The sequence below is a fragment of the Oncorhynchus gorbuscha genome, linkage group LG07 (assembly GCF_021184085.1).
Source record: "Oncorhynchus gorbuscha isolate QuinsamMale2020 ecotype Even-year linkage group LG07, OgorEven_v1.0, whole genome shotgun sequence".
NCBI classification, from domain to species: Eukaryota; Metazoa; Chordata; class Actinopteri; order Salmoniformes; family Salmonidae; genus Oncorhynchus; species Oncorhynchus gorbuscha.
Window position 1 is genome coordinate 81,277,755 of NC_060179.1, and position 27,541 is coordinate 81,305,295.

At 45.2% G+C, this 27,541-nt stretch overlaps 1 protein-coding gene across 1 annotated transcript in view; it reads left to right on the plus strand.

Annotated features, from left to right (window-relative positions):
- Nucleotides 1–27,541, plus strand: part of LOC124040420 (histone acetyltransferase KAT6B-like) — a 108,921-nt gene that overhangs the window by 39,586 nt on the left and 41,794 nt on the right. The window contains exons 6-7 of the mRNA XM_046357591.1: nucleotides 22,236–22,365; nucleotides 22,597–23,702. Coding sequence (XP_046213547.1) covers nucleotides 22,236–22,365; nucleotides 22,597–23,702 — 1,236 coding nt within the window. The remainder of the gene's footprint in view (nucleotides 1–22,235; nucleotides 22,366–22,596; nucleotides 23,703–27,541) is intronic.

Consider the following 27,541-nt stretch of genomic DNA (forward strand, 5'->3'; position numbering starts at 1 on the left):
AGGAAAGGCGGCCAAAAGAGGTATTGGCTTTGGGGTTGACCAATGCAATATACCTGCTGGAGCGCATGTTATGGGTGTGTGTTGCTATGGTGACAAGTGAGCTGAGATAAGGCGGGGCTTTACCTAGAAAATACTTATAGATGACCTGGAGCCAGTGAGTTTGGCGACGGATATGTAGTGAGGGCCAGCCAACGAGAGCATACAGGTTGCAGTGGTGGGCAGTACATGGGGCTTTGGTGATAAAACGGATGGCACTGTGATAGACTACATCCAGTTTTTTGAGTAGAGTATTGGTGGCTATTTTGTAAATGGCATCGCTGAAGTCGAGGATCGGTAGGATAGTCAGTTTTACTAGGGTATGTTTGGCATTAGTGAATTAGGCTTTGATACAAAATAGGAACCCGATTCTAGATTTCATTTTGGTTTGAAGATGCTTAATGTGAGTCTGGAAGGAGATTTTACAGTCTAACCAGACACCTAGGTATTTGTAGTAGTCCACAAGTCAGAACCATCCAGAGTAGTGATGCTAGTTGGGTGGGAGGGTGTGGGCAGCTATTGCTTGAAGAGCATGCACGTAGTTTTACTAGCATTTAAAAGCTGTTGGAGGCCACTAAAGGAGTGTTATATGGCGCTGAAGCTCATTTGGAGGTTTGTTAGCACAGTGTCCAAAGAAGGACCAGATTTATAAAGAATGGTATCGTCTGCATAGAGGTGGGTCAGAGAATCACCGGCAGCAAGAGTGACACCATTGATATATACAGAGAAAAAGAGTCAGCCCGAGAATTGAACCCTGTGGCACCCCCATAGAGACTGTCAGAGGTCCGGACAACAGGCCCTACAATTTGACACACTGAACTCTATCTGAGAAGTGGTTGGCGAGGCAGTCATTTAAGAAGCCAAGGCTATTGAGTCGGCTGATAAGAATGTGGTGATTGACAGAGTCAAAAGCCTTGGCCAGGTCGATGAAGACGGCTGCGCAGTACTGTCTTTTATCGATGGAGGTTATGATATCTTTTAGGACCTTGAGCGTGGCTGAGGTGCACCCATGACCAGCTCGGAAACCAGATTGCATAGTGGAGAAGTTACGGTGGGATTCGAAATGGTCGGTGATCTGTTTATTAACTTGGCTTTTGAAGGTTTTAGAAAGGCAGGGCAGGATGGATATATGTCTCTAACAGTTTGGGTCTAGAGTGTCGGGGATGACCGCGGCAGCTTTCCAATCTTTGGGGATCTCAGACGATACGAAAGAGAGGTTGAATAGGCAAGTAATATGGGTTGCAACAATTTTGGTGGGTAACTTTGGAAAGAGAGGGTCCAGATTGTCTTGCCCAGCTGATTAGTAGCCTTTCCTAACTGGCTGAGAATATTGGTTCCTGACTAACCTGAAAAGTTGCATATCGCGGGGGCTATTCGATGCTAATGCAGAACGCCACAGGATGTTTTTGTGCTGGTCAAGGGCAGTCAAGTCTGGGGTGAGGCAAGGGCTATATCTGTCCTTAGTTCTACATTTTTTGAATGGGGCATGCTTATTTAAGATGGATAGGAAAGCACATTTGAAGGGCAACCTGGCATCCTCGACTGACGGGATGAGGTCAATATCCTTCCAGGAGGCCCGGGCCAGGTCGATTAGAAAGGCCTGCTCACTGCAGTGTTTTAGGGAGTGTTTGACAGTGATGAGGGGTGGTTGTTTGGCCGCGGACCCTTTATGCATGCAGGCAATGATGCTGTGATCGCTGAGATCCTGGTTGAAGACAGCAGAGGTGTATTTAGAGGGAAAATTGGTCCGGATGATATCTAAAGGCGTGCTCATGGTTACGGAGTTACGGTTGTACCTGGTAGGTTCCTTGATAATTAATGTGATATTGAGGGCGTCTAGCTTAAATTGTAGGACTGCCGGGGTATTAAGCATGTCCCAGTTTAGGTCACCTAACAGTACATACTCTGAAGATGGATGGGGGCCGATCAATTCACATGTGGTGCCCAGGGCACAGCTGGGGGCTGAGGCGGCAACAGTGTGAGACTTGTTTCTGGAAAGGTGGATTTTTAAATGTAGAAGCTTAAACTGTTTGGACATAGACCTGGACAGTAGGACAGAACTCTGCGGACTATCTCTGCAGTAGATTGCAACTCCGCCCCCTTTGGCTGTTCTATCTTGTCGGACATGTTATATTTAGGGATGGAAATGTCAGGATTTTTGGTGGCCTTCCTAAGCCAGGATTCAGACACGGCTAGGACATATGTGTCTCTAATATGGTCATACATTGGTCAGGAGGTTAGGAAGTGCAGCTCAGTTTCTACCTAATTTTGTGTGCAGTGTGCACATAGCCTGTCTTCTCTTGAGAGCCAGGTCTGTCTACGGCGGCTTTTCTCAATAGCAAGGCTATGCTCACTGAGTCTGTACATAGTCAAAGCTTTCCTTAATTTTTGGTCAGTCACCGTGGTCAGGTATTCTGCCGCTGTGTACTCTCTGTTTGGGGCCAAATAGCATTCTAGTTTGCTCTGTTTTTTTGTTAATTCTTTCCAATGTGTCAAGTAATCACAAACACACCCCACAGAGCACCTGGACAGCAACACTATTAGACCCAACCACATCATGAGAAAACAAAAAGATAGTTCTTTCCAATTTGTCAAGTAATTATCTTTTTGTTTTCTCATGATTTGGTTGGGTCTAATAGTGTTGCTAATAGCGTCGCCGAAGTCGAGGATCGGTAGGATAGTCAGTTTTACTAGGGTAAGCTTGGCAAACTGAGGCTACTGAGTCTGCCGATAAGAATATGGTGATTGACAGAGTCTAAATCCTTGGCCAGGTCGATGAAGACTGCTGCACAGTACTGTCTTTTATCGATGGCGGTTATGATGTCGTTTAGTACCTCGAGTGTGGCTGAGGTGCACCCGTGACCGGCTCGGAAACCAGATTGCATAGCGGAGAAGGTACGGTGGGATTCGAGATGGTCAGTGACCTGTTTGTTGACTTGTCACAGCATCATCGGCCTGGGCTTGTCGTCATTGCAAGCAATCTCAATGCTGTGCGTTACAGGGAAGACATCCTCCTCCCTCATGTGGTACCCTTCCTGCAGGCTCATCCTGACATGACCCTCCAGCATGACAATGCCACCAGCCATACTGCTCGTTCTGTGCGTGATTTCCTGCATGACAGGAATGTCAGTGTTCTGCCATGTCCAGTGAATAGCCCGCATCTAAATCCCATTGAGGACTTCTGGGCCCTGTTGGATCGGCGGGTGAGGGCTAGGGCCAATCCCACCAGAAAAGTCTGGGATCTTGCATGGGCCTTGGTGGAAGAGTGGGGTAACATCTCACAGCAAGAACTGGCAAAGCTGGTGTAGTCCATGAGGAGGAGATGCACTGCAGTACATAATACAGCTGGTGGCCACACCAGATACTGACTGTTACTTTTGATTTTGACCCTCCCTTTGTTCAGGGACACATTCCATTTCTGTGAGTCACATGTCTGTGGAACTTGACGTGCTGTTCCTTCTTTTTTTACTGTAGTGTATTTCTGTATTATTTTAGTGATTCACCATAGTGAAGGCGTAGACTCAGGTTTTTCCGGTCTCTGTTTTTGGTTGGACAGGTTTCTCAATTTCTTTTAGATTTTTGCATTGTCATTAAACCATTTTGTCATTGTTGTTAATTTTCTTCTTTTTATAATTTTAGATTTTTAGATTTGATAGGGAAGCTGAGAGGTCAAATATACTGTTAAGATTTTCTACTGACAAGTTTACACCTTCACTATTACAGTGGAACATTTTGTCCAGGGAGTTGTCTAAAATGGTTTTAATTTGTTTTTGGCTAATTGTTTTTTGGTAGGTTTCCAAACTACATTGCTTCCCTCTAGCATTTCGTAATATGATTCAGTTCCTTTGACTTTGATGCCTCATTGAGTATTTGCTCTGTTCAAGTAGAGTGTGATTTTGCTGTGATCTGATAGGGGTGTCAGTGGACTGACTGTGAACGCTCTGAGATACTCTGGGTTGAGGTCAGTGATAAAGTAGTCTACAGTACTACTGCCAAGAGATGAGTTATAGGTGTACCTACTGCAGGAGTCCCCTCGAAGCCTACCATTGACTATGTACTGTACATACCCAGTGTCTGACAGAGCTGCAAGAGTCCCCTCGAAGCCTACCATTGACTATGTACTGTACATACCCAGTGTCTGACAGAGCTGCAGGAGTCCCCTCGAAGCCTACCATTGACTATGTACTGTACATACCCAGTGTCCGACAGAGCTGCAGGAGTTGTGACCCATTTTTGTTGGTTATGTTGTCATAGTTGTGCCTAGGGGGGCATATGGGGGAGGGAATGCTATCACCTCCAGGCAGTTGTTTGTCCCCCTGTGTGCTGAGGGTGGCAGGTTCTTGTCCGGTTCTGGCATTTAGGTCACCACAGACTAGTACATGTCCCTGGTTCTGGAAATGATTGATTTCCCCCTCCAGGATGGAGAAGCTTTCTTCATTAAAGTATGGGGATTCTAGTGGAGCGATATAGGTAGCACACAGGAGGACATGTTTTCTCTGTTAAGATAATTTCCTTTTGAATTTCCAGCCAAATGTAAAATGTTCCTGTTTTGATTAATTTAATGGAGAGAGTTAGGTCTGCTCTATGCCAAATTAGCATACCCCCTGAGTCCCTTCCCTGTTTCACACCTGGTAGTTTGGTGGATGGGACTTCCAGCTATCTGTAACCTAGAGGGCAACCAGTAGGTCTGTGTCCTCTATATCATGTTTCTTGTAGGATGACAATGTCTATATTTCCAATTTCTTTGAAGTCCAGGTTCCTGCTCTTCAGACCAAAGGCTGATGACCTCAGGTCTTGGATATTCTAGATGAGATGGTGAAGGCTTTGTATTCCATAAAGTGTCCAATGTTGTTGGTCTTGTGGTTTGGCCTCAGGCCAGTAAGTGTGAGCAGAGCCTGCTGAGCATCTGGTACATTCCATTGGCTTGGACTAGTGTAAGAGTGGGGGTTGGGCCTTTTTGCCTGCTTCACGGCCTGGGCGTTTGTGTGACTTCCATGTTGAGGCCCTCTTTGCGGGGGTGGGGTGCATGGGGTGGGCAGGAGGAGCATACGTCTGATCTGAGGGGGCCTAAATGGGATGTTGGAATGGTTCACTTGGGTGGGTGTTGATTGGATGTGGTGGTGTTGTGGTCTGGATGTAGATCCTCGATCTGTTGGTCGGGGGGGGGAGTGTCTCGCTGGTCTGGGCGGGGTGTCTATTGATCTGTTGCTCCTATGTGAAGTGTTGGGGCTGCGTTTGTGAGCGATGTCCTTTAGAGTCCGGGTGAAGGTCGGCACTGCTTCCTTGTATAGGTGGACCTGGTCATAAAGGCTGTTCTAGTCCAGGGTGGAGTGGTGGACACTGCTGCCTTGTAGAGGTGGACCTGGTCATAGGCTGTTCAAGTCCAGGGTGGAGTGGTGGGCCAGGAAAACATTTGATTTTGAGGCAAGTCACGTGAAATACTTGCGTTTACCCGCTGTATGGTAGTAGGGTGGAAGTCTTTTTCGTGGTAGCAGGGTGGACATAACCACTTGTGCATTTCAATCACTCGCTTCAGTTCTGTGGCCAGCCTTTCCTGCTGTGTTCTCAGGTCGTTGGTGCCTGCGTGTATTAATATGTGGCTGGGTGACCCTAGTTGGTCCTCAGAAGGTCTAGGGCACGCTGGGTGTTTGGACACCAGAGTTTAAACTCACTGGGTTTGGGGAAAAATGTTTTTTTCTTCTATATATTTCCCATTTGAGCTGGCTTCTCTGTGGGGGTGGCCACCTCTCTAGTGGGTTGTTCTCTGTCATCCCCCTCAACATCTCCTCCAGCAGGCTGATTCTCTCTTCTAGTGCTCAGTTCTTTACTGCTCTTTCTTTTTATATCGTTGAAGTTGTCTCACCACAGTCCAGAGTGCAGATATGTCTCTCTCCACCTCCAGCTCACCAGGTCTAATTAAGGGGGTGTTGTTTTGCTGGACTGTTGTCTGGGTCTGTGCTGACTGCAGAGTAATCACCTGCTGTTCCAGCTCCACCTGTCTTACCTCCAGCTGGGTAAATGTATCCTTCATTTCAATGAGGGGGGTAGTACTCCGTGGTGGGAGGTTGACTTTCCGCTTGGGGTTGCTCATCTGTGGGGTTATATAATGAAGAGATCTGGGGTGGGGGTATCTTTCTCAAGGGAGAGCTTCTCCTGCTGGACTATAATTATTTGATTAGGTGAAAGTCCAGCTGAAACTGTTTGGGTTTGCCCTGTACTATTACTGTTCCAGACTTACAGAGATTTGTATTAGCGGACTCAGAATCCTCGTTGTCTAGTATCCTGAGTTTCCACCCCTCGTTAACCTCTCTGGTATATGTGGGACGGTAGCGTCCCACTTGGTCAAAAGCCAGAGAAAATGCAGTGCGCCAAATTCAAATAAATTCCTTAAAAATCTAACTTTCATTAAATCACACATGTAAGATACCAAATTAAAGCTACACATGTTGGGAATCCATCCCACATGTCAGATTTCAAAAAGGCTTTTCGGCAAAAGCAAACAATGCTATTATCTGAGGATAGCACCTCCGTAAACAAAAGAGAGAACATTTTTCATCCCTGCAGGCGCGACACAAAACACAGAAATAAAAATATAAATCATGCCTTACCTTTGACGACCTTCCTCTGTTGGCACTCCAATATGTCCCATAAACATCACAAATGGTCCTTGTGTTCGATTAATTCCGTCCATATATATCCAAAATGTTGATCCATAAAAACATTGGTTCCAACTTGCGCAATGTGACTACAAAATATCTCACAAGTTACCTGTAAACTCTGCCAAAACATTTCAAACTACTTTTGTAATAAAACTTTAGGCATTTTTTAAAATAAATAATCAATCAAATTGAAGACTGATGATCTGTGTTCAATATAGAAAGAAAACAAACTGACGCTAGCTTTCTGGTCAGGCGCCTCTCTCAAACAGTACACATGAAGTGACCATCGTTTCGAACAGGGCTACTTCATTACACAAAGGAAAAACCTCAACCAATTTCTAAAGATTGGTGACATCCAGTGGAAGCGGTAGGAACTGCAAGAAGGTCCCTTAGAAATATGGATTCCCAATGAAAACGCATTGAAAAGAGTGACCTCAAAAAAACATCTGAATGGTTTGGCCTCAGGGTTTTGCCTGCTACATAAGTTATGTTATACTCACAGACATGGTTCAAACAGTTTTAGAAACTTCAGTGTTTTCTATCCAAATCTACTAATAATATGCATATCTTATCTTCTGGGGATGAGTCGCAGGTAGTTGAATTTGGGCATGCTTTTCATCCAAAATTTCAAATGCTGCCCCCTGTCCTAGAGAAGTTAACACCCCTCTCTTAACCTCTCTGGGATTTTCAGGAAGATAGCGTCCCACCTCAACAGCCAGTGATGGTGCAGGGCGCCAAATTCAAAGCAACAAAAATCCCTTAATTAAGATTCCTCAAACATACAAGTATTTCACACCATTTTAAAGATAAACTTGTTGTAATTCCAGCCACAGTGTCCGATTTCAAAAAGGCTTTACAACTAAAGCACACTAAACGATTGTTAGGTCAGTACCTAGTCACAGAAAAACACAGCCATTTTTCCAGCCAAAGAGAGGAGTCACACAAAGCAGAAATAGAGATAAAATGAATCACTAAACATTGATGATCTTCATCAGATGACACTCATAGGACTTTGTTACACAATACATGTATGTTTTGTTCGATAAAGTTCATATTTATATCCAAAAATCTCAGTTTACATTGGCGCGTTACGTTCAGTAGTTCCAAAACATCCAGTGATTTTGCAGAGAGCCACATCAATTTACAGAAATAGTCAAAATAAACATTGCTAAAAGATACAAGTGTTATGCATGGAATTTTAGATCCACTTCTCCTTAACTTCTTGATGCTACTCATCCCTTAAGCGGGATAATTGTCATCAGCAACCGCTGAATAGCATAGCGCCTCAGTCAAATAACTAAAAATATTCATATTCATGAAATCACAAGTGCAATATTGCAAAACACAACTTAGGCTTTTGTTAATCCACCTGTCGTCTCAGATTTTGAAATGATTCTTTACAGCGAAAGCAATCCAAGTGTTTGTGTAAGTTTATCGATAGCATGACAAAACATTAAGTACACTTAGCATCAGGTAGCTTGGTCACGAAAATCAGAAAAGCAATCAAATTAATCGTTTACCTTTGATCTTCAGATGTTTTCACTCACGAGACTCCCAGTTACACAACAAGTGTTTATTTTGTTCCATAAAGATGATTTTTATATCCAAAATACCTCTGTTTGTTTGGCGCATTATATTCAGAAATCCACAGGAAAGAGCGGTCACGACAACGCAGACAAATTCCAAATAATATCCGTAATGTCCACAGAAACATGTCAAATGTTTTTATAATCAATCCTCAGGTTGTTTTTAAAATATATAATCAATAATATATCAATCGCAAATGTCTTTCACAGTAGGAGAGGGAAAAGCAATACCTATCCAAACTCTGTTGCGCGAGCAAAACTCATGTGACCACTTGACGCGATGTTATCGTTCTGGCACATTTTTCAAAATAAAAGCCTGAAACTATGTCTGAAGACTGACACCTTGAGGAAGTGATAGGAAAAGGAATCTGGCTGATATCCCTTTAAATGGAGCAATGGGAGGCCATGGAACATGGAGTTTTCAAAATAGAAGCCACTTCCTGGTTTGATTTTTCTCAGGGTTTCGCCTGCAATATCAGTTCTGTTATAGTCACTGACAGTTTTGGAAACGTTAGTGTTTTATATCCTAATCTGTCAATTATATGCATATTCTAGCATCTGGTCCTGAGAAATAGTCCGTTTACTTTGGGAACGTTATTTTTCCAAACATAAAAATAGTGCCCCCTAGCTTCAAGAGGTGAATGCAACCGCTGTGTCAGATTTTTAAAAAGCTTTACATTGTGGTTTCAACAAAGTCAGAAATATTCACTTACCTTTGATGATCTTCATCAGAATGCACTCCCAGGAATCCCAGTTCCACAATACATTTTTGATTTGTTCGATAATGTCCATTTATGTTCAAATACCTCCTTTTTTCGTGCGTTTAGCCCAGTCATCCAAATTCATTAGATGCGAGCAGACGTAAAGTCAAAAAGTTCCGTTACAGTCCGTAGAAACATGTCAAACGATGTATAGAATCAATCTTTAGGATGTTTTTATCACAAATCTTCAATAATATTTCAACCGGAGAATTCCTTTGTCTGTAGAAATGCAATGGAACGCAAGCTAACTCTCACGTGAACGCGCGTGGTCAGCTCATGGCACACTGGTAGACCTCATTCAGCTCCCATTCCCCCCTCCTTCACCGTAGAAGCATCAATCAAGGTTCTAAAGACTGTTGACATCTAGTGGAAGCCTTGGCAAGTGCAATATGACCCCATAGACACTGTGTTTTTGATAAGCAATGAGTTGAAAAACTACAAATGTCAGATTTCCCACTTCCTGGTTGAATTTTTTTCTCAGGTTTTTGCCTGCCATATGAGAACTGTTATACTCACAGACATCATTCAAACAGTTTTAGAAACTTCAATGTTTTCTATCCAAATCTACTAATAATATGCATATATTAGCAGCTGGGCCTGAGTAGCAGGCAGTTTACTCTGGGCACCTTATTCATCCAAGCTACTAAATACTGCCCCCCAGTCCCAAAGAAGTTAGAGGGGTAGTGTGCTAATATAGCGCTGTGCCATGCCAGGGGATGGTTTGTGTTAATATAGCTCCATGCCAGGGGATGGTTTGTGTTAATATAGCTCCATGCCAGGGGATGGTTTTGTGCTTGCCAGGGGATGGTTTGTGTTAATATAGCTCCATGCCAGGGGATGGTTTGTGTTAATATAGCTCCATGCCAGGGGATGGTTTGTGTTAATATAGCTCCATGCCAGGGGATGGTTTGTGTTAATATAGCTCCATGCCAGGGGATGGTTTGTGTTAATATAGCTCCATGCCAGGGGATGGTTTGTGTTAATATAGCTCCATGCCAGGGGATGGTTTGTGTTAATATAGCTCCATGCCAGGGGATGGTTTGTGTTAATATAGCTCCATGCCAGGGGATGGTTTGTGTTAATATAGCTCCATGCCAGGGGATGGTTTGTGTTAATATAGCTCCATGCCAGGGGATGGTTTGTGTTAATATAGCTCCATGCCAGGGGATGGTTTGTGTTAATATAGCTCCATGCCAGGGGATGGTTTGTGTTAATATAGCTCCATGCCAGGGGATGGTTTGTGTTAATATAGCTCCATGCCAGGGGATGGTTTGTGTTAATATAGCTCCATGCCAGGGGATGGTTTGTGTTAATATAGCTCCATGCCAGGGGATGGTTTGTGTTAATATAGCTCCATGCCAGGGGATGGTTTGTGTTAATATAGCTCCATGCCAGGGGATGGTTTGTGTTAATATAGCTCCATGCCAGGGGATGGTTTGTGTTAATATAGCTCCATGCCAGGGGATGGTTTGTGTTAATATAGCTCCCATGCCATGCCAGGGGAAGGTTTGTGTTAATATAGCCCTGTGCCAGGGGATGGTTTGTGTTAATATAGCTCCATGCCAGGGGATGGTTTGTGTTAATATAGCTCCATGCCAGGGGATGGTTTGTGTTAATATAGCCCTGTTCCATGCCAGGGGAAGGTTTGTGTTAATATAGCCCTGTGCCATGCCAGGGGATGGTTTGTGTTAATATAGCTCCATGCCAGGGGATGGTTTGTGTTAATATAGCTCCATGCCAGGGGATGGTTTGTGTTAATATAGCCCTGTTCCATGCCAGGGGAAGGTTTGTGTTAATATAGCCCTGTGCCATGCCAGGGGATGGTTTGTGTTAATATAGCTCCATGCCAGGGGATGGTTTGTGTTAATATAGCCCTGTTCCATGCCAGGGGATGGTTTGTGTTAATATAGCCCTGTTCCATGCCAGGGGAAGGTTTGTGTTAATATAGCCCTGTGACATGCCAGGGGATGGTTTGTGTTAATATAGCTCCATGCCAGGGGATGGTTTGTGTTAATATAGCCCTGTGACATGCCAGGGGATGGTTTGTGTTAATATAGCTCCATGCCAGGGGATGGTTTGTGTTAATATAGCTCCATGCCCATGCCATGCCAGGGGATGGTTTGTGTTAATATAGCTCCATGCCAGGGGACGGTTTGTGTTAATATAGCTCCATGCCAGGGGATGGTTTGTGTTAATATAGCTCCATGCCAGGGGATGGTTTGTGTTAATATAGCTCCATGCCAGGGGACGGTTTGTGTTAATATAGCCCTGTGCCATGCCAGGGGATGGTTTGTGTTAATATAGCTCCATGCCAGGGGATGGTTTGTGTTAATATAGCCCTGTTCCATGCCAGGGGAAGGTTTGTGTTAATATAGCCCTGTGCCATGCCAGGGGATGGTTTGTGTTAATATAGCTCCATGCCAGGGGATGGTTTGTGTTAATATAGCCCTGTTCCATGCCAGGGGATGGTTTGTGTTAATATAGCCCTGTTCCATGCCAGGGGAAGGTTTGTGTTAATATAGCCCTGTGACATGCCAGGGGATGGTTTGTGTTAATATAGCTCCATGCCAGGGGATGGTTTGTGTTAATATAGCTCCATGCCAGGGGACGGTTTGTGTTAATATAGCCCTGTTCCATGCCAGGGGACGGTTTGTGTTAATATAGCTCCATGCCAGGGGATGGTTTGTGTTAATATAGCTCCATGCCAGGGGATGGTTTGTGTTAATATAGCTCCATGCCAGGGGATGGTTTGTGTTAATATAGCCCTGTGCCAGGGGACGGTTTGTGTTAATATAGCTCCGTGCCAGGGGATGGTTTGTGTTAATATAGCTCCATGCCAGGGGATGGTTTGTGTTAATATAGCCCTGTTCCATGCCAGGGGAAGGTTTGTGTTAATATAGCCCTGTGCCATGCCAGGGGATGGTTTGTGTTAATATAGCTCCATGCCAGGGGATGGTTTGTGTTAATATAGCTCCATGCCAGGGGATGGTTTGTGTTAATATAGCCCTGTTCCATGCCAGGGGACGGTTTGTGTTAATATAGCTCCATGCCAGGGGATGGTTTGTGTTAATATAGCTCCATGCCAGGGGACGGTTTGTGTTAATATAGCTCCATGCCAGGGGATGGTTTGTGTTAATATAGCGCTGTGCCATGCCAGGGGATGGTTTGTGTTAATATAGCTCCATGCCAGGGGATGGTTTGTGTTAATATAGCTCCATGCCAGGGGACGGTTTGTGTTAATATAGCTCCATGCCAGGGGACGGTTTGTGTTAATATAGCTCCATGCCAGGGGATGGTTTGTGTTAATATAGCTCCATGCCAGGGGACGGTTTGTGTTAATCTAGCCCTGTGCCATGCCAGGGGATGGTTTGTGTTAATATAGCTCCATGCCAGGGGACGGTTTGTGTTAATATAGCGCTGTGCCATGCCAGGGGATGGTTTGTGTTAATATAGCTCCATGCCAGGGGATGGTTTGTGTTAATATAGCTCCATGCCAGGGGATGGTTTGTGTTAATATAGCTCCATGCCAGGGGACAGGTTTGTGTTAATATAGCTCCATGCCAGGGGATGGTCTGGTTAATATAGCTCCATGCCAGGGGATGGTTTGTGTTAATATAGCCCTGTGACATGCCAGGGGATGGTTTGTGTTAATATAGCTCCATGCCAGGGGATGGTTTGTGTTAATATAGCTCCATGCCAGGGGATGGTTTGTGTTAATATAGCTCCATGCCAGGGGATGGTTTGTGTTAATATAGCTCCATGCAAGGGGATGGTTTGTGTTAATATAGCTCCATGCCAGGGGATGGTTTGTGTTAATATAGCTCCATGCCAGGGGACGGTTTGTGTTAATATAGCTCCATGCCAGGGGATGGTTTGTGTTAATATAGCTCCATGCCAGGGGATGGTTTGTGTTAATATAGCTCCATGCCAGGGGATGGTTTGTGTTAATATAGCGCTGTGCCATGCCAGGGGATGGTTTGTGTTAATATAGCTCCATGCTATGGGATGGTTTGTGTTAATATAGCTCCATGCCAGGGGATGGTTTGTGTTAATATAGCTCCATGCCAGGGGATGGTTTGTGTTAATATAGCTCCATGCCAGGGGATGGTTTGTGTTAATATAGCTCCATGCCAGGGGTTGGTTTGTGTTAATATAGCTCCATGCCAGGGGACGGTTTGTGTTAATATAGCCCTGTGCCATGCCAGGGGATGGTTTGTGTTAATATAGCTCCATGCCAGGGGACGGTTTGTGTTAATATAGCGCTGTGCCATGCCAGGGGATGGTTTGTGTTAATATAGCTCCATGCCAGGGGATGGTTTGTGTTAATATAGCTCCATGCCAGGGGATGGTTGGTTGAAATATAGCTCCATGCCAGGGGATGGTTGGTTGAAATATAGCTCCATGCCAGGGGACGGTTTGTGTTAATATAGCTCCATGCCAGGGGATGGTCTGGTTAATATAGCTCCATGCCAGGGGATGGTTTGTGTTAATATAGCCCTGTGACATGCCAGGGGATGGTTTGTGTTAATATAGCTCCATGCCAGGGGATGGTTTGTGTTAATATAGCTCCATGCCAGGGGATGGTTTGTGTTAATATAGCTCCATGCCAGGGGATGGTTTGTGTTAATATAGCACTGTGCCCTGCAAGGGGATGGTTTGTGTTAATATAGCTCCATGCCAGGGGATGGTTTGTGTTAATATAGCTCCATGCCAGGGGACGGTTTGTGTTAATATAGCTCCATGCCAGGGGATGGTTTGTGTTAATATAGCTCCATGCCAGGGGATGGTTTGTGTTAATATAGCTCCATGCCAGGGGATGGTTTGTGTTAATATAGCTCCATGCCAGGGGATGGTTTGTGTTAATATAGCTCCATGCCAGGGGACGGTTTGTGTTAATATAGCTCCATGCCAGGGGATGGTTTGTGTTAATATAGCTCCATGCCAGGGGATGGTTTGTGTTAATATAGCTCCATGCCAGGGGATGGTTTGTGTTAATATAGCTCCATGCCAGGGGATGGTTTGTGTTAATATAGCTCCATGCCAGGGGATGGTTTGTGTTAATATAGCTCCATGCCAGGGGATGGTTTGTGTTAATATAGCTCCATGCCAGGGGATGGTTTGTGTTAATATAGCTCCATGCCAGGGGATGGTTTGTGTTAATATAGCTCCATGCCAGGGGATGGTTTGTGTTAATATAGCTCCATGCCAGGGGACGGTTTGTGTTAATATAGCTCCATGCCAGGGGACGGTTTGTGTTAATATAGCTCCATGCCAGGGGATGGTTTGTGTTAATATAGCTCCATGCCAGGGGATGGTTTGTGTTAATATAGCTCCATGCCAGGGGATGGTTTGTGTTAATATAGCACTGTGCCATGCCAGGGGATGGTTTGTGTTAATATAGCACTGTGCCATGCCAGGGGATGGTTTGTGTTAATATAGCTCCATGCCAGGGGATGGTTTGTGTTAATATAGCCCTGTGCCAGGGGATGGTTTGTGTTAATATAGCTCCATGACAGGGGATGGTTTGTGTTAATATAGCTCCATGCCAGGGGATGGTTTGTGTTAATATAGCCCTGTGCCATGCCAGGAGATGGTTTGTGTTAATATAACCCTGTGACATGCCAGGAGATGGTTTGTGTTAATATAACCCTGTGACATGCCAGGGGATGGTTTGTGTTAATATAGCTCCATGCCAGGGGATGGTTTGTGTTAATATAGCTCCATGCCAGGGGATGGTTTGTGTTAATATAGCTCCATGCCAGGGGATGGTTTGTGTTAATATAGCTCCATGCCAGGGGACGGTTTGTGTTAATATAGCTCCATGCCAGGGGATGGTTTGTGTTAATATAGCTCCATGCCAGGGGATGGTTTGTGTTAATATAGCTCCATGCCAGGGGATGGTTTGTGTTAATATAGCTCCATGCCAGGGGATGGTTTGTGTTAATATAGCTCCATGCCAGGGGATGGTTTGTGTTAATATAGCTCCATGCCAGGGGATGGTTTGTGTTAATATAGCTCCATGCCAGGGGATGGTTTGTGTTAATATAGCTCCATGCCAGGGGATGGTTTGTGTTAATATAGCTCCATGCCAGGGGATGGTTTGTGTTAATATAGCTCCATGCCAGGGGATGGTTTGTGTTAATATAGCTCCATGCCAGGGGATGGTTTGTGTTAATATAGCTCCATGCCAGGGGATGGTTTGTGTTAATATAGCTCCATGCCAGGGGATGGTTTGTGTTAATATAGCTCCATGCCAGGGGATGGTTTGTGTTAATATAGCTCCATGCCAGGGGATGGTTTGTGTTAATATAGCTCCATGCCAGGGGATGGTTTGTGTTAATATAGCTCCATGCCAGGGGATGGTTTGTGTTAATATAGCTCCATGCCAGGGGATGGTTTGTGTTAATATAGCTCCATGCCAGGGGATGGTTTGTGTTAATATAGCTCCATGCCAGGGGATGGTTTGTGTTAATATAGCTCCATGCCAGGGGATGGTTTGTGTTAATATAGCTCCATGCCAGGGGATGGTTTGTGTTAATATAGCTCCATGCCAGGGGATGGTTTGTGTTAATATAGCTCCATGCCAGGGGATGGTTTGTGTTAATATAGCTCCATGCCAGGGGATGGTTTGTGTTAATATAGCTCCATGCCAGGGGATGGTTTGTGTTAATATAGCTCCATGCCAGGGGATGGTTTGTGTTAATATAGCTCCATGCCAGGGGATGGTTTGTGTTAATATAGCTCCATGCCAGGGGATGGTTTGTGTTAATATAGCTCCATGCCAGGGGATGGTTTGTGTTAATATAGCTCCATGCCAGGGGATGGTTTGTGTTAATATAGCTCCATGCCAGGGGATGGTTTGTGTTAATATAGCTCCATGCCAGGGGATGGTTTGTGTTAATATAGCTCCATGCCAGGGGATGGTTTGTGTTAATATAGCTCCATGCCAGGGGATGGTTTGTGTTAATATAGCTCCATGCCAGGGGATGGTTTGTGTTAATATAGCTCCATGCCAGGGGATGGTTTGTGTGGAAGATGAGGTTGCTGATGTTCCCATTTTTATGATAGTCAGCAAAAAGTGTCTCTTGATTTTCCTAATGTTCCCATTTTTGAAATGGATTTTCTCTTGATATTCCATAAGGAGTTTAATTTTGTCAAATGTTCTTGTCTTATCGTTCTTTACATACACAGGGTACTGCATTTGAATTACTTCTGAACAGCGGGAGGCATCTTCTAAGGCCTCTCCATTTGTTTGGAGTAGACTGTTCGACTCTCCTGACGTTGTTGGGCTAAAGAGCTTTGACAGCTCTCACTTGACATGTCAGTGCTAATTGAAGTTGTATCAAGCTTGGCAGCCTTCATTTAGCATTCAGTCCTTATAAAGCAAATAAAATATAGCTTCAGACTAACATTACTCACTCAGTTCCAGGTTGGATTGTGTTTTCATGTTTCTGTTGTTTTCCAGAGCATTTGCTGTATAGCGTTGGAATAATAATCTCTGGTAGTTGTAAGCATTTCAGGTGATTCTGTAATTCCGTCCAAAATCAGTTTGTAGGTTTTGAGTTTTGATTTGGAGTGACGGTTATGTTGTAGAGGGTAGCATCCTCTATATATGTTCCTGACAACAACAAAAAATCCAAGTTTAACTATATTTCTATATTTTTTTTTAAGAACATGCTGAAAAATGCAGGAACTCATCAGATCAACCTCTCTCTCTCATATATAATCTTTGTCTCTTTCTTTGTCTCATCGTAGTGAAGCAGACAAGGCTTATTAGGAGTTAGCATACACATCAAGTGATTCCCCAGTCCCAGGGGTGATGTATTATCTGTAGATTACAGTACAGGCCCTACAGCTATGGTGGAATGATATGAACATGTAGTGAAGTGTAGGACGCTTGGCAGACAGACTAATATTCTCACAGTCGAATCGCTTTGCTCAAAAACATGCTGGCATGGGCAGTGTCCCAAATGCTAGCCTGTTCTCTCCACCGGTCAAAGTGTTGCACTGTAGAGGGAATTGCCAGTTGGGACGCAGACTAGAAGTCTGTTTGGGTGGAGGTTTATTTCTTATGGATTTCCCTGCCTTGTGTTGATTTAATTGAATGTAGTTGGTTGTGAGGAGTGTATCTCTCCTCTCTCTCTCTCCGTTCGTTGTAGGAAGTGAGTAGGAGTGTTTCTCTCTCCTCTCTCTCTCTGTTCGTTGTAGGAAGTGAGTAGGAGTGTTTCTCTCTTCCTCTCTCTCTCTGTTCGTTGTAGGAAGTGAGTAGGAGTGTTTCTCTCTCTCTCTTCTCTCTGTTCGTTGTAGGAAGTGAGTAGGAGTGTTCTCTCTTCCTCTCTCTCTCTCTCCGTTCGTTGTAGGAAGTGAGTAGGAGTGTTTCTCTCTTCCTCTCTCTCTCTGTTCGTTGTAGGAAGTGAGTAGGAGTGTTTCTCTTCTCTCTCGTTGTAGGAAGTGAGTAGGAGTGTTTCTCTCTCAGTTCTGTTCGTTGTGTAGTAGGAGTGTTTCTCTCTTCCTCTCTCTCTGTTGTTGTAGGAAGTGTTCTCTCTCTCTCTCTGTTCGTTGTAGGAAGTGAGTAGGAGTGTTTCTCTCTTCTCTCTCTGTTCGTTGTAGGAAGTGAGTAGGAGTGTTTCTCTCTTCCTCTCTCTCTGTTCGTTGTAAGAAGTGAGTAGAGTGTTTCTCTCTTCTCTCTCTCTGTTCGTTGTAGGAAGTGAGTAGGAGTGTTTTGAGTAGGAGTGTTTCTCTCTTCTCTCTCTCTCTGTTCGTTGTAGGAAGTGAGTAGGAGTGTTTTCTCTCTCTCTCTCTCTCTGTTCGTTGTAGGAAGTGGAAGTGAGTGTTTTCTCTTCTCTCCTCTCTCTGTTCGTTGTAGGAAGTGAGTAGGAGTGTTTTCTCTTCCTCTCTCTCTCTGTTCGTTGTAGGAAGTGAGTAGGAGTGTTTTCTCTCCTGTTCTCTCTCTCTCTGTTCGTTGTAGGAAGTGAGTAGGAGTGTTTCTCTCTTCCTCTCTCTCTCTGTTCGTTGTAAGAAGTGAGTAGGAAGGAGTGTTTTTCTTCCTCTCTCTCTCTGTTCGTTGTAGGAAGTGAGTAGGAGTGTTTTTCTCTCTCTCTCTCTGTTCGTTGTAAGAAGTGAGTAGGAGTGTTTCTCTCTCCTCTCTCTCCGTTCGTTGTAAGAAGTGAGTAGGAGTGTTTCTCTCTTCTCTCTCTCTCTCTCGTTCGTTGTAGGAAGTGAGTAGGAGTGTTTCTCTCTCTCTCTCTCTCTCTCTCTCTCTCTCTCTCTCTCTCTCTCTCTCTCTCTCTCTCTCTCTCTCTGTTCGTTGTAGGAAGTGAGTAGGAGTGTCTCTCTCTCTCTCTCTCTCTGTTCGTTGTAAGAAGTGAGTAGGAGTGTTTCTCTCTCTCTCTCTCTCTCTCTCTCTGTTCGTTGTAGGAAGTGAGTAGGAGTGTTTCTCTCTCTCTCTCTGTTCTCTCTCTCTCTCTCTTCTGTTCGTTGTAGGAAGTGAGTAGGAGTGTTTCTCTCTCCTCTCTCTCTCTGTTCGTTGTAGGAAGTGAGTAGGAGTGTTTCTCTCTTCTCTCTCTCTCTGTTCGTTGTAGGAAGTGAGTAGGAGTGTTTCTCTCTTCCTCTCTCTCTCTGTTCTGTTGTAGGAAGTGAGTAGGATTGTTTTTCTCTCCCTCTCTCTCTGTTCATTGTAGGAAGTGAGTAGGAGTGTTTCTCTCTTTCTCTCTCTTCTCTCTCTCTCTGTTCGTTGTAGGAAGTGAGTAGGAGTGTTTCTCTCTTCTCTCTCTCTGTTCGTTGTAGGAAGTGAGTAGGAGTGTTTCTCTCTTCTCTCTCTCTCTGTTCGTTGTAGGAAGTGAGTAGGAGTGTTTCTCTCTTCCTCTCTCTCTCTGTTCGTTGTAGGAAGTGAGTAGGAGTGTTTTTCTCTCTCTCTCTCTGTTCGTTGTAGGAAGTGAGTAGGAGTGTTTTCTCTTCCTTTCTCTCTTTCTCTCTCTCTCTGTTCGTTGTAGGAAGTGAGTAGGAGTGTTTCTCTCTTTCTCTCTCTCTCTCTGTTCGTTGTAGGAAGTGAGTAGGAGTGTTTCTCTCGTTGTAGGAAGTGAGTAGGAGTGTTTCTCTCTCTCTCTCTCTGTTCGTTGTAAGAAGTGAGTAGGAGTGTTTCTCTCTTCTCTCTCTCTCTCTCTGTTCGTTGTAGGAAGTGAGTAGGAGTGTTTCTCTTTTCTCTCTCTCTCTCTGTTCGTTGTAGGAAGTGAGTAGGAGTGTTTCTCTCTTCTCTTCTCTCTCTCTGTTCGTTGTAAGAAGTGAGTAGGAGTTGTTTCTCTCTTTCTCTCTCTCTCCGTTCGTTGTAGGAAGTGAGTAGGAGTGTTTCTCTCTCTCTCTCCGTTCGTTGTAGGAAGTGAGTAGGAGTGTTTCTTCTCTCTCTCTCTCCGTTCGTTGTAGGAAGTGAGTAGGAGTGTTTTCTCTCTCTCTCTCTCTCTCTGTTCGTTGTAGGAAGTGAGTAGGAGTGTTTCTTCTCTCTCTCTCTCTCTCCGTTCGTTGTAGGAAGTGAGTAGGAGTGTTTCTCTCTTCCTCTCTCTCCTCTCCGTTCGTTGTAGGAAGTGAGTAGGAGTGTTTCTCTCTCTCTTCTCTCTCTCTCTGTTCGTTGTAGGAAGTGAGTAGGAGTGTTTTCTCTCTCTCTCTCTCTCTCTGTTCTGTTTGTAAGAAGTGAGTAGGAGTGTTTCTCTCTCTCTCTCTCTCTCTCTCTCTGTTCGTTGTAGGAAGTGAGTAGGAGTGTTTCTCTCTCTCTCTCTCTCTCTCTGTTCGTTGTAAGAAGTGAGTAGGAGTGTTTCTCTCTTCTCTCTCTCTCTGTTCGTTGTAGGAAGTGAGTAGGAGTGTTTCTCTCTTCTCTCTCTCTCTGTTCGTTGTAGGAAGTGAGTAGGAGTGTTTCTCTCTCTCTCTCTCTCTCTCTCTCTCTCTCTCTCTCTCTCTCTCTCTCTCTCTCCGTTCGTTGTAGGAAGTGAGTAGGAGTGTTTCTCTCTTCCTCTCTCTCTCTCTGTTCGTTGTAGGAAGTGAGTAGGAGTGTTTCTCTCTTCTCTCTCTCTCTGTTCGTTGTAGGAAGTGAGTAGGAGTGTTTCTCTCTCTCTCTCTCTCTCTCTCTCTGTTCGTTGTAGGAAGTGAGTAGGAGTGTTTCTCTCTCTCTCTTCTCTCTCTCTCTCTCTCTCTGTTCGTTGTAGGAAGTGAGTAGGAGTGTTTCTCTCTTCCCCTCTCTCTGTTCGTTGTAGGAAGTGAGTAGGAGTGTTTCTCTCTTCCTCTCTCTCTCTGTTCGTTGTAGGAACTGAGTAGGAGTGTTCTCTCTCTCTCTCTCTCTCTCTCTCTCTCTCTCTCTCTCTCTCTCTCTCTCTGTTCGTTGTAGGAAGTGAGTAGGAGTGTTTCTCTCTCTCTCTCTCTCTCTGTTCGTTGTAGGAAGTGAGTAGGAGTGTTTCTCTCTTCCTCTCTCTCTCTGTTCGTTGTAGGAAGTGAGTAGGAGTGTTTCTCTCTTTCTCTCTCTCTCTGTTCGTTGTAAGAAGTGAGTAGGAGTGTTTCTCTCTCCTCCTCTCTCTGTTCTGTTGTAGGAAGTTGTAGGAGTGTTTCTCTCTCTCTCTCTCTGTTTGTTGTAGGAAGTGAGTAGGAGTGTTTCTCTCTTCCTCTCTCTCTCTGTTCGTTGTAGGAAGTGAGTAGGAGTGTTTCTCTCTTCCTCTCTCTCTGTTCATTGTAAGAAGTGAGTAGGAGTGTTTCTCTCTCTCTCTCTCTCTGTTCGTTGTAAGAAGTGAGTAGGAGTGTATCTCTCTCTCTCTCTCTTCTGTTTTGTAAGAAGTGAGTAGGAGTGTTTCTCTCTCTCTCTCTCTCTGTTCGTTGTAAGAAGTGAGTAGGAGTGTTTCTCTCTGTTCTGTTTAAGAAGTTGTAGGAGTGTTTCTCTCTCTCTCTCTCTCCGTTCGTTGTAGGAAGTGAGTAGGAGTGTTTCTCTTCCTCTCTCTCTCTGTTCGTTGTAAGAAGTGAGTAGGAGTGTCTCTCTCTCTCTCTCTCTCTCTCTCTCTCTCTCTCTCTCTCTGTTCGTTGTAGGAAGTGAGTAGGAGTGTTTCTCTCTTCTCTCTCTCTGTTCGTTGTAGGAAGTGAGTAGGAGTGTTTCTCTCTTCTCTCTCTCTGTTGGTTGTAGGAAGTGAGTAGGAGTGTTTCTCTCTCTCTCTCTGTTCGTTGTAGGAAGTGAGTAGGAGTGTTTCTCTCTTCCTCTCTCTCTCTCTGTTCGTTGTAGGAAGTGAGTAGGAGTGTTTCTCTCTTCCTCTCTCTCTGTTCATTGTAGGAAGTGAGTAGGAGTGTTTCTCTCTCTCTCTCTCTGTTCGTTGTAGGAAGTGAGTAGGAGTGTTTCTCTCTTCTCTCTCTCTCTCTCTGTTCGTTGTAAGAAGTGAGTAGGAGTGTTTCTCTCTTCCTCTCTCTCTGTTCGTTGTAGGAAGTGAGTAGGAGTGTTTCTCTCTTCCTCTCTCTCTCTGTTCGTTGTAAGAAGTGAGTAGGAGTGTTTCTCTCTTCCTCTCTCTTTCTGTTTGTTGTAGGAGTGTTTCTCTCTTCCTCTCTCTCTCTGTTTGTTGTAGGAAGTGAGTAGGAGTGTTTCTCTCTTCCTCTCTCTCTCTGTTTGTTGTAGGAAGTGAGTAGGAGTGTTTCTCTCTTCCTCTCTCTCTCTGTTCGTTGTAGGAAGTGAGTAGGAGTGTTTCTCTCTTCCTCTCTCTCCGTTCGTTGTAGGAAGTGAGTAGGAGTGTTTCTCTCTTCCTCTCTCTCTCTGTTCGTTGTAGGAAGTGAGTAGGAGTGTTTCTCTCTTCTCTCTCTCTGTTCGTTGTAGGAAGTGAGTAGGAGTGTTTCTCTCTTCCTCTCTCTCTCTGTTCGTTGTAAGAAGTGAGTAGGAGTGTTTCTCTCTTCTCTCTCTCTCCGTTCGTTGTAAGAAGTGAGTAGGAGCGTTTCTCTCTCTCCCCCCCTCTGTCTGCATTAAAAGGGAATGTTTCAAATGAATGTGTCCTGTGAATTGATGAAGTCTCATAACAGATTTAGTCTCTGACTCTGTTTCTCCCTCCGTGTGTGTGTGTGTGTGTGTGTGTGTGTGTGTGTGTGTGTGTGTGTGTGTGTGTGTGTGTGTGTGTGTGTGTGTGTGTGTGTGTGTGTGTGTGTGTGTGTGTGTGTGTGTGTGTGTGTGTGTGTGTGTGTGTGTCCAGGTACCTGGGTCTGTCAGGTCTGCAGGCCCAAGGAAAATGGAAAGACATTTCTGCATATGAAAGCCGATCAGATCAAACGTCGCTATGCAAAGCCAATCGGGAGGCCCAGAAATAAGCTCAAACAAAGAATGTAAGTTTATCATTATGATCTATTAGAGTATATATTTTTCTTACTTTGCTGTACCAATAAATTATTTTTCAGAGTGTCTGTAAACCACCTTATTGGCTCGAGGAAATCAATAATATCGTAATATTTTGTTATTGAGTTATGTTGTTAGTGCTTACATTCTCATAAAGTTTAGCTTTGTTTCTCCATATAGCTTTTATTAGTATCCTAACCCTATGTTGTTTTGGTGTCTAGGTCTGTAAGCAGTGGTGCCGGCTCCGTGCTAGCCCGGGGAGGAAGGGGGTCACCTGGTAGGGGTCAAAAGCTTACCGTCTGTTCCACACCTTCATCTGGTCATGCAGCATCTGTGAAGAACTCCACAGACAGATTGGCTGTTGCTACAGCTGACCCCTGTTGGGCAGGTGACGCTGTCACCCCTCCTCCCCAATTCACCACCTCCTCCTCCACCCTCTCCACCACTCCCCCCCTCACGCCCACCTCGTCCTCCTCCTCCACCCCAACAGCTATACTCACCGTTAACAAGAAAACCAAAGGGCTTATCGACGGGCTTTCCAAATTCTTTACACCCTCGCCTGTCGGTCGTAGGTCGTCGCGAGCCGGCGAGATCTTAGACCCCTCAGCCTCGAAAGGGTCACAGTCTTGTTGTCCTGCTAGGAAAAAGCCTGTCCCTCCGCCAGAACTATGGAAACTAAGTCCATCTCCGTCAGTTGTTGTTGGCATGGCTGCAAAGCTAACCACCACCACCCTATCTCCCTGTACACTCCCCCTCTCTCCCCCACCCACGTTGCCTGGACAGGGCTCCACCACCTCCCAGGTATTCTCCACCTCTGCTAACTCCCCCCAGAGTTCTTCCAGCCAGTCTAGTGTCCCCTCCCTTACTATTTTGTCTGATCACAACCAGCTTAAGGGACTCTTTGACGGACTCTCCCATATCTATACCACTCAGGGACAGTCTCGGAAAAAGGGACTGCCTTGCTATGCACCACCTAAGCGCAGGCACCATAAGGCATCCAAAACGTGTCCTCTCATTCCCCATCCTTCCCAGCAGCACCTTGGAAAGAAAGAGAGAATAAAGAATCGGTTGCTTTTGTTGTCCCATTCATCTCCTAACGCCTCTTCCCATCCTGGGCACGGCCGGCCAAGGGGGCGCCCCTTTAAGTTGGTCAGTCATTTCAGACGTAACCCCTTTTTTAAAAAGCACAGAATGCTAGGCAGGCTAAGATGTAGAATGACCCCTCAGAAGGGAACCCAGGAAATGACCCCTCAGAAGGGAACCCAGGAAACACCAGGAAAGGGAGACATGACAGACGAAGGAAGAATTAAGACAGAGCACCATCATGGTAAGAAAAGGCTTGAACGCTCTGACCGAAACTACCTGCGTCTACTGCTATCTTTATTTTATTTTTTTAAACCCTAAGGCCTGTCACAAATTGCCTGGCTATTTATACAAATGTATACTACTGTATGAGCTAGCTAATGTTTTCTTATAAAGAGTGAACAAGCACATTGTGGCTTTACCTCACTTTTATTAAATAACATTTTAACAAGTTTCTACTACAAATCTTTTCTTTTTACCACCTACTTTTAATGAATTAATTTACATTTGTTTAACCTGTTTAATTGCGTTTATTTTTACTTTAATGGCTGAATAATAGTCTAGAAACGCGGCTTCAGTTCCATCTCTCTGTCGCCGGCTTCTTTGTTATAGTAGGTCATCATATTAGTGCATGACCTAAACCCTAAACCCTCATACTGCTTCCTCTGTCCTTGACCTAAACCCTAAACCCTCATACTGCTTCCTCTGTCCTCGACCTAAACCCTAAACCCTCATACTGCTTCCTCTGTCCTCGACCTAAACCCTAAACCCTCATACTGCTTCCTCTGTCCTTGACCTAAACCCTAAACCCTCATACTGCTTCCTCTGTCCTTGACCTAATATATGCCATTTAGCAGACGCTTTTATCCAAAGCGACTTACAGTCATGTGTGCATACATTCTACGTATGGGTGGTCCCGGGGATCGAACCCACTACACTTGCGTTACAAGCGACATGCTCTACCAACTGAGCTACAGAAGGACCTAAACCCTAAACCCGCATACTGCTTCCTCTGTCCTCGACCTCCTAAACCCTAAACCCTCATACTGCTTCCTCTGTCCTTGACCTAAACCCTAAACCCTCATACTGCTTCCTCTGTCCTTGACCTAAACCCTAAACCCTCATACTGCTTCCTCTGTCCTTGACCTAAACCCTAAACCCACATACTGCTTCCTCTGTCCTTGACCTAAACCCTCATACTGCTTCCTCTGTCCTTGACCTAAACCCTAAACCCTCATACTGCTTCCTCTGTCCTTGACCTAAACCCTAAACCCTCATACTGCTTCCTCTGTCCTTGACCTAAACCCTAAACCCTCATACTGCTTCCTCTGTCCTTGACCTAAACCCTAAACCCTCATACTGCTTCCTCTGTCCTTGACCTAACCCCTAAACCCTCATACTGCTTCCTCTGTCCTCGACCTAAACCCTAAACCCTCATACTGCTTCCTCTGTCCTTGACCTAAACCCTCATACTGCTTCCTCTGTCCTCGACCTAAACCCTAAACCCTCATACTGCTTTCTCTGTCCTTGACCTAAACCCTAAACCCGCATACTGCTTCCTCTGTCCTCGACCTAAACCCTCATACGGCTTCCTCTGTCCTCCTGTCCTTGATCTAAACCCTAAACCCTCATACTGCTTCCTCTGTCCTCCTGTCCTCGACCTAAACCCTAAACCCTCATACTGCTTCCTTTGTCCTCTTTGATCTAAACCCTAAACCCTCATACTGCTTCCTTTGTCCTTGATCTAAACCCTCATACTGCTTCCTTTGTCCTTGATCTAAACCCTCATACTGCTACATCTGTCCTTGACCTAAACCCTAAACCCTCATACGGCTTCCTCCTGTCCTTGACCTAAACCCTAAACCCTCATACTGCTTCCTCTGTCCTTGATCTGAACCCTAAACCCTCATACTGCTACATCTGTCCTTGACCTAAACCCTAAACCCTCATACTGCTTCCTTTGTCCTTGATATAAACCCTAAACCCTCATACTGCTTCCTCTGTCCTCGACCTAAACCCTAAACCCTCATACTGCTTCCTCCTGTCCTCGACCTAAACCCTAAACCCTCATACTGCTTCCTTTGTCCTTGATCTAAAACCTAAACCCCCTCATACTGCTTCCTTTGTCCTTGATCTAAACCCTCATACTGCTACATCTGTCCTTGACCTAAACCCTAAACCCTCATACTGCTTCCTCTGTCCTCCTGTCCTCGACCTAAACCCTAAACCCTCATACTGCTTCCTCTGTCCTTGATCTGAACCCTAAACCCTCATACTGCTTCCTCTGTCCTTGATCTAAACCCTAAACCCTCATACTGCTTCCTTTGTCCTTGATATAAACCCTAAACCCTCATACTGCTTCCTCTGTCCTCGACCTAAACCCTAAACCCTCATAGTGCTTCCTTTGTCCTTGATCTACACCCTAAACCCTCATACTGCTTCCTTTGTCCTTGATCTAAACCCTCATACTGCTTCCTTTGTCCTTGATCTAAACCCTCATACTGCTACATCTGTCCTTGACCTAAACCCTAAACCCTCATACGGCTTCCTCCTGTCCTTGACCTAAACCCTAAACCCTCATACTGCTTCCTCTGTCCTCCTGTCCTTGACCTAAACCCTCATACTGCTTCCTCTGTCCTCGACCTAAACCCTAAACCCTCATACGGCTTCCTCTGTCCTCCTGTCCTTTACCTAAACCCTAAACCCTCATACTGCATCCTCTGTCCTCCTGTCCTTGACCTAAACCTTAAACCCTCATACTGCTTCCTCTGTCCTTGATCTAAACCCTAAACCCTCATACTGCTTCCTCTGTCCTCGACCTAAACCCTAAACCCTCATACTGCTTCCTCTGTCCTCCTGTCCTCGACCTAAACCCTAAACCCTCATACTGCTTCATCTGTCCTCGACCTAAACCCTAAACCCTCATACGGCTTCCTCTGTCCTCCTGTCCTTGACCTAAACCCTATACCCTCATAAGGCTTCCTCTGTCCTCAACCTAAACCCTCATACTGCTTCCTCTGTCCTCGACCTAAACCCTAAACCCTCATACGGCATCCTCTGTCCTCCTGTCCTTGACCTAAACCCTAAACCCTCATACTGCTTCCTCTGTCCTCGACCTAAACCCTCATACAGCTTCCTCTGTCCTCCTGTCCTCGACCTAAACCCTAAATCCCCATACGGCTTCCTCTGTCCTCATGTCCTCGACCTAAACCCTAAATCCCCATACGGCTTCCTCTGTCCTCGACCTAAACCCTAAACCCTCATAGGGCTTCCTCTATCCTTGATCTATAACCAAAACCCTCATACTGCTTTCTCTGTCCTGCTGTCCTTGACCTAAACCCTCATACTGCTTCCTCTGTCCTCGACCTAAACCCTAAACCCTCATACGGCTTCCTCTGTCCTCCTGTCCTCGACCTAAACCCTAAATCCCCATACGGCTTCCTCTGTCCTCCTGTCCTCGACCTAAATCCCCATGCGGCTTCCTCTGTCCTCGACCTAAACCCTAAACCCTCATAGGGCTTCCTCTATCCTTGATCTATACCCAAAACCCTCATACTGCTTCCTCTGTCCTGCTGTCCTTGACCTAAACCCTAAACCCTCATACTGCTTCCTCTGTCCTCCTGTCCTTGACCTAAACCCTAAACCCTCATACTGCTTCCTCTGTCCTTGACATAAACCCTCATACGGCTTCCTCTGTCCTCCTGTCCTTGACCTAAACCCTAAACCCTCATACTGCTTCCTCTGTCCTCCTGTCCTTGACCTAAACCCTCATACTGCTTCCTCTGTCCTCAACCTAAACCCTCATACTGCTTCCTCTGTCCTCGACCTAAACCCTAAACCCTCATACGGCATCCTCTGTCCTCCTGTCCTTGACCTAAACCCTAAACCCTCATACTGCTTCCTCTGTCCTCGACCTAAACCCTAAACCCTCATATCTCTCCATCGTATGGTGTCATAGGTCCTAGACTAAGAAGCACGCTCCAATTTTAGATTCTCCATTGAGCTTTTTAGTCCAGGGCTTAATCTGTGTCTGGGAAACCGGACCTAAAGGGCAATTTGTTTTATTTTTAAGATATGGATTGG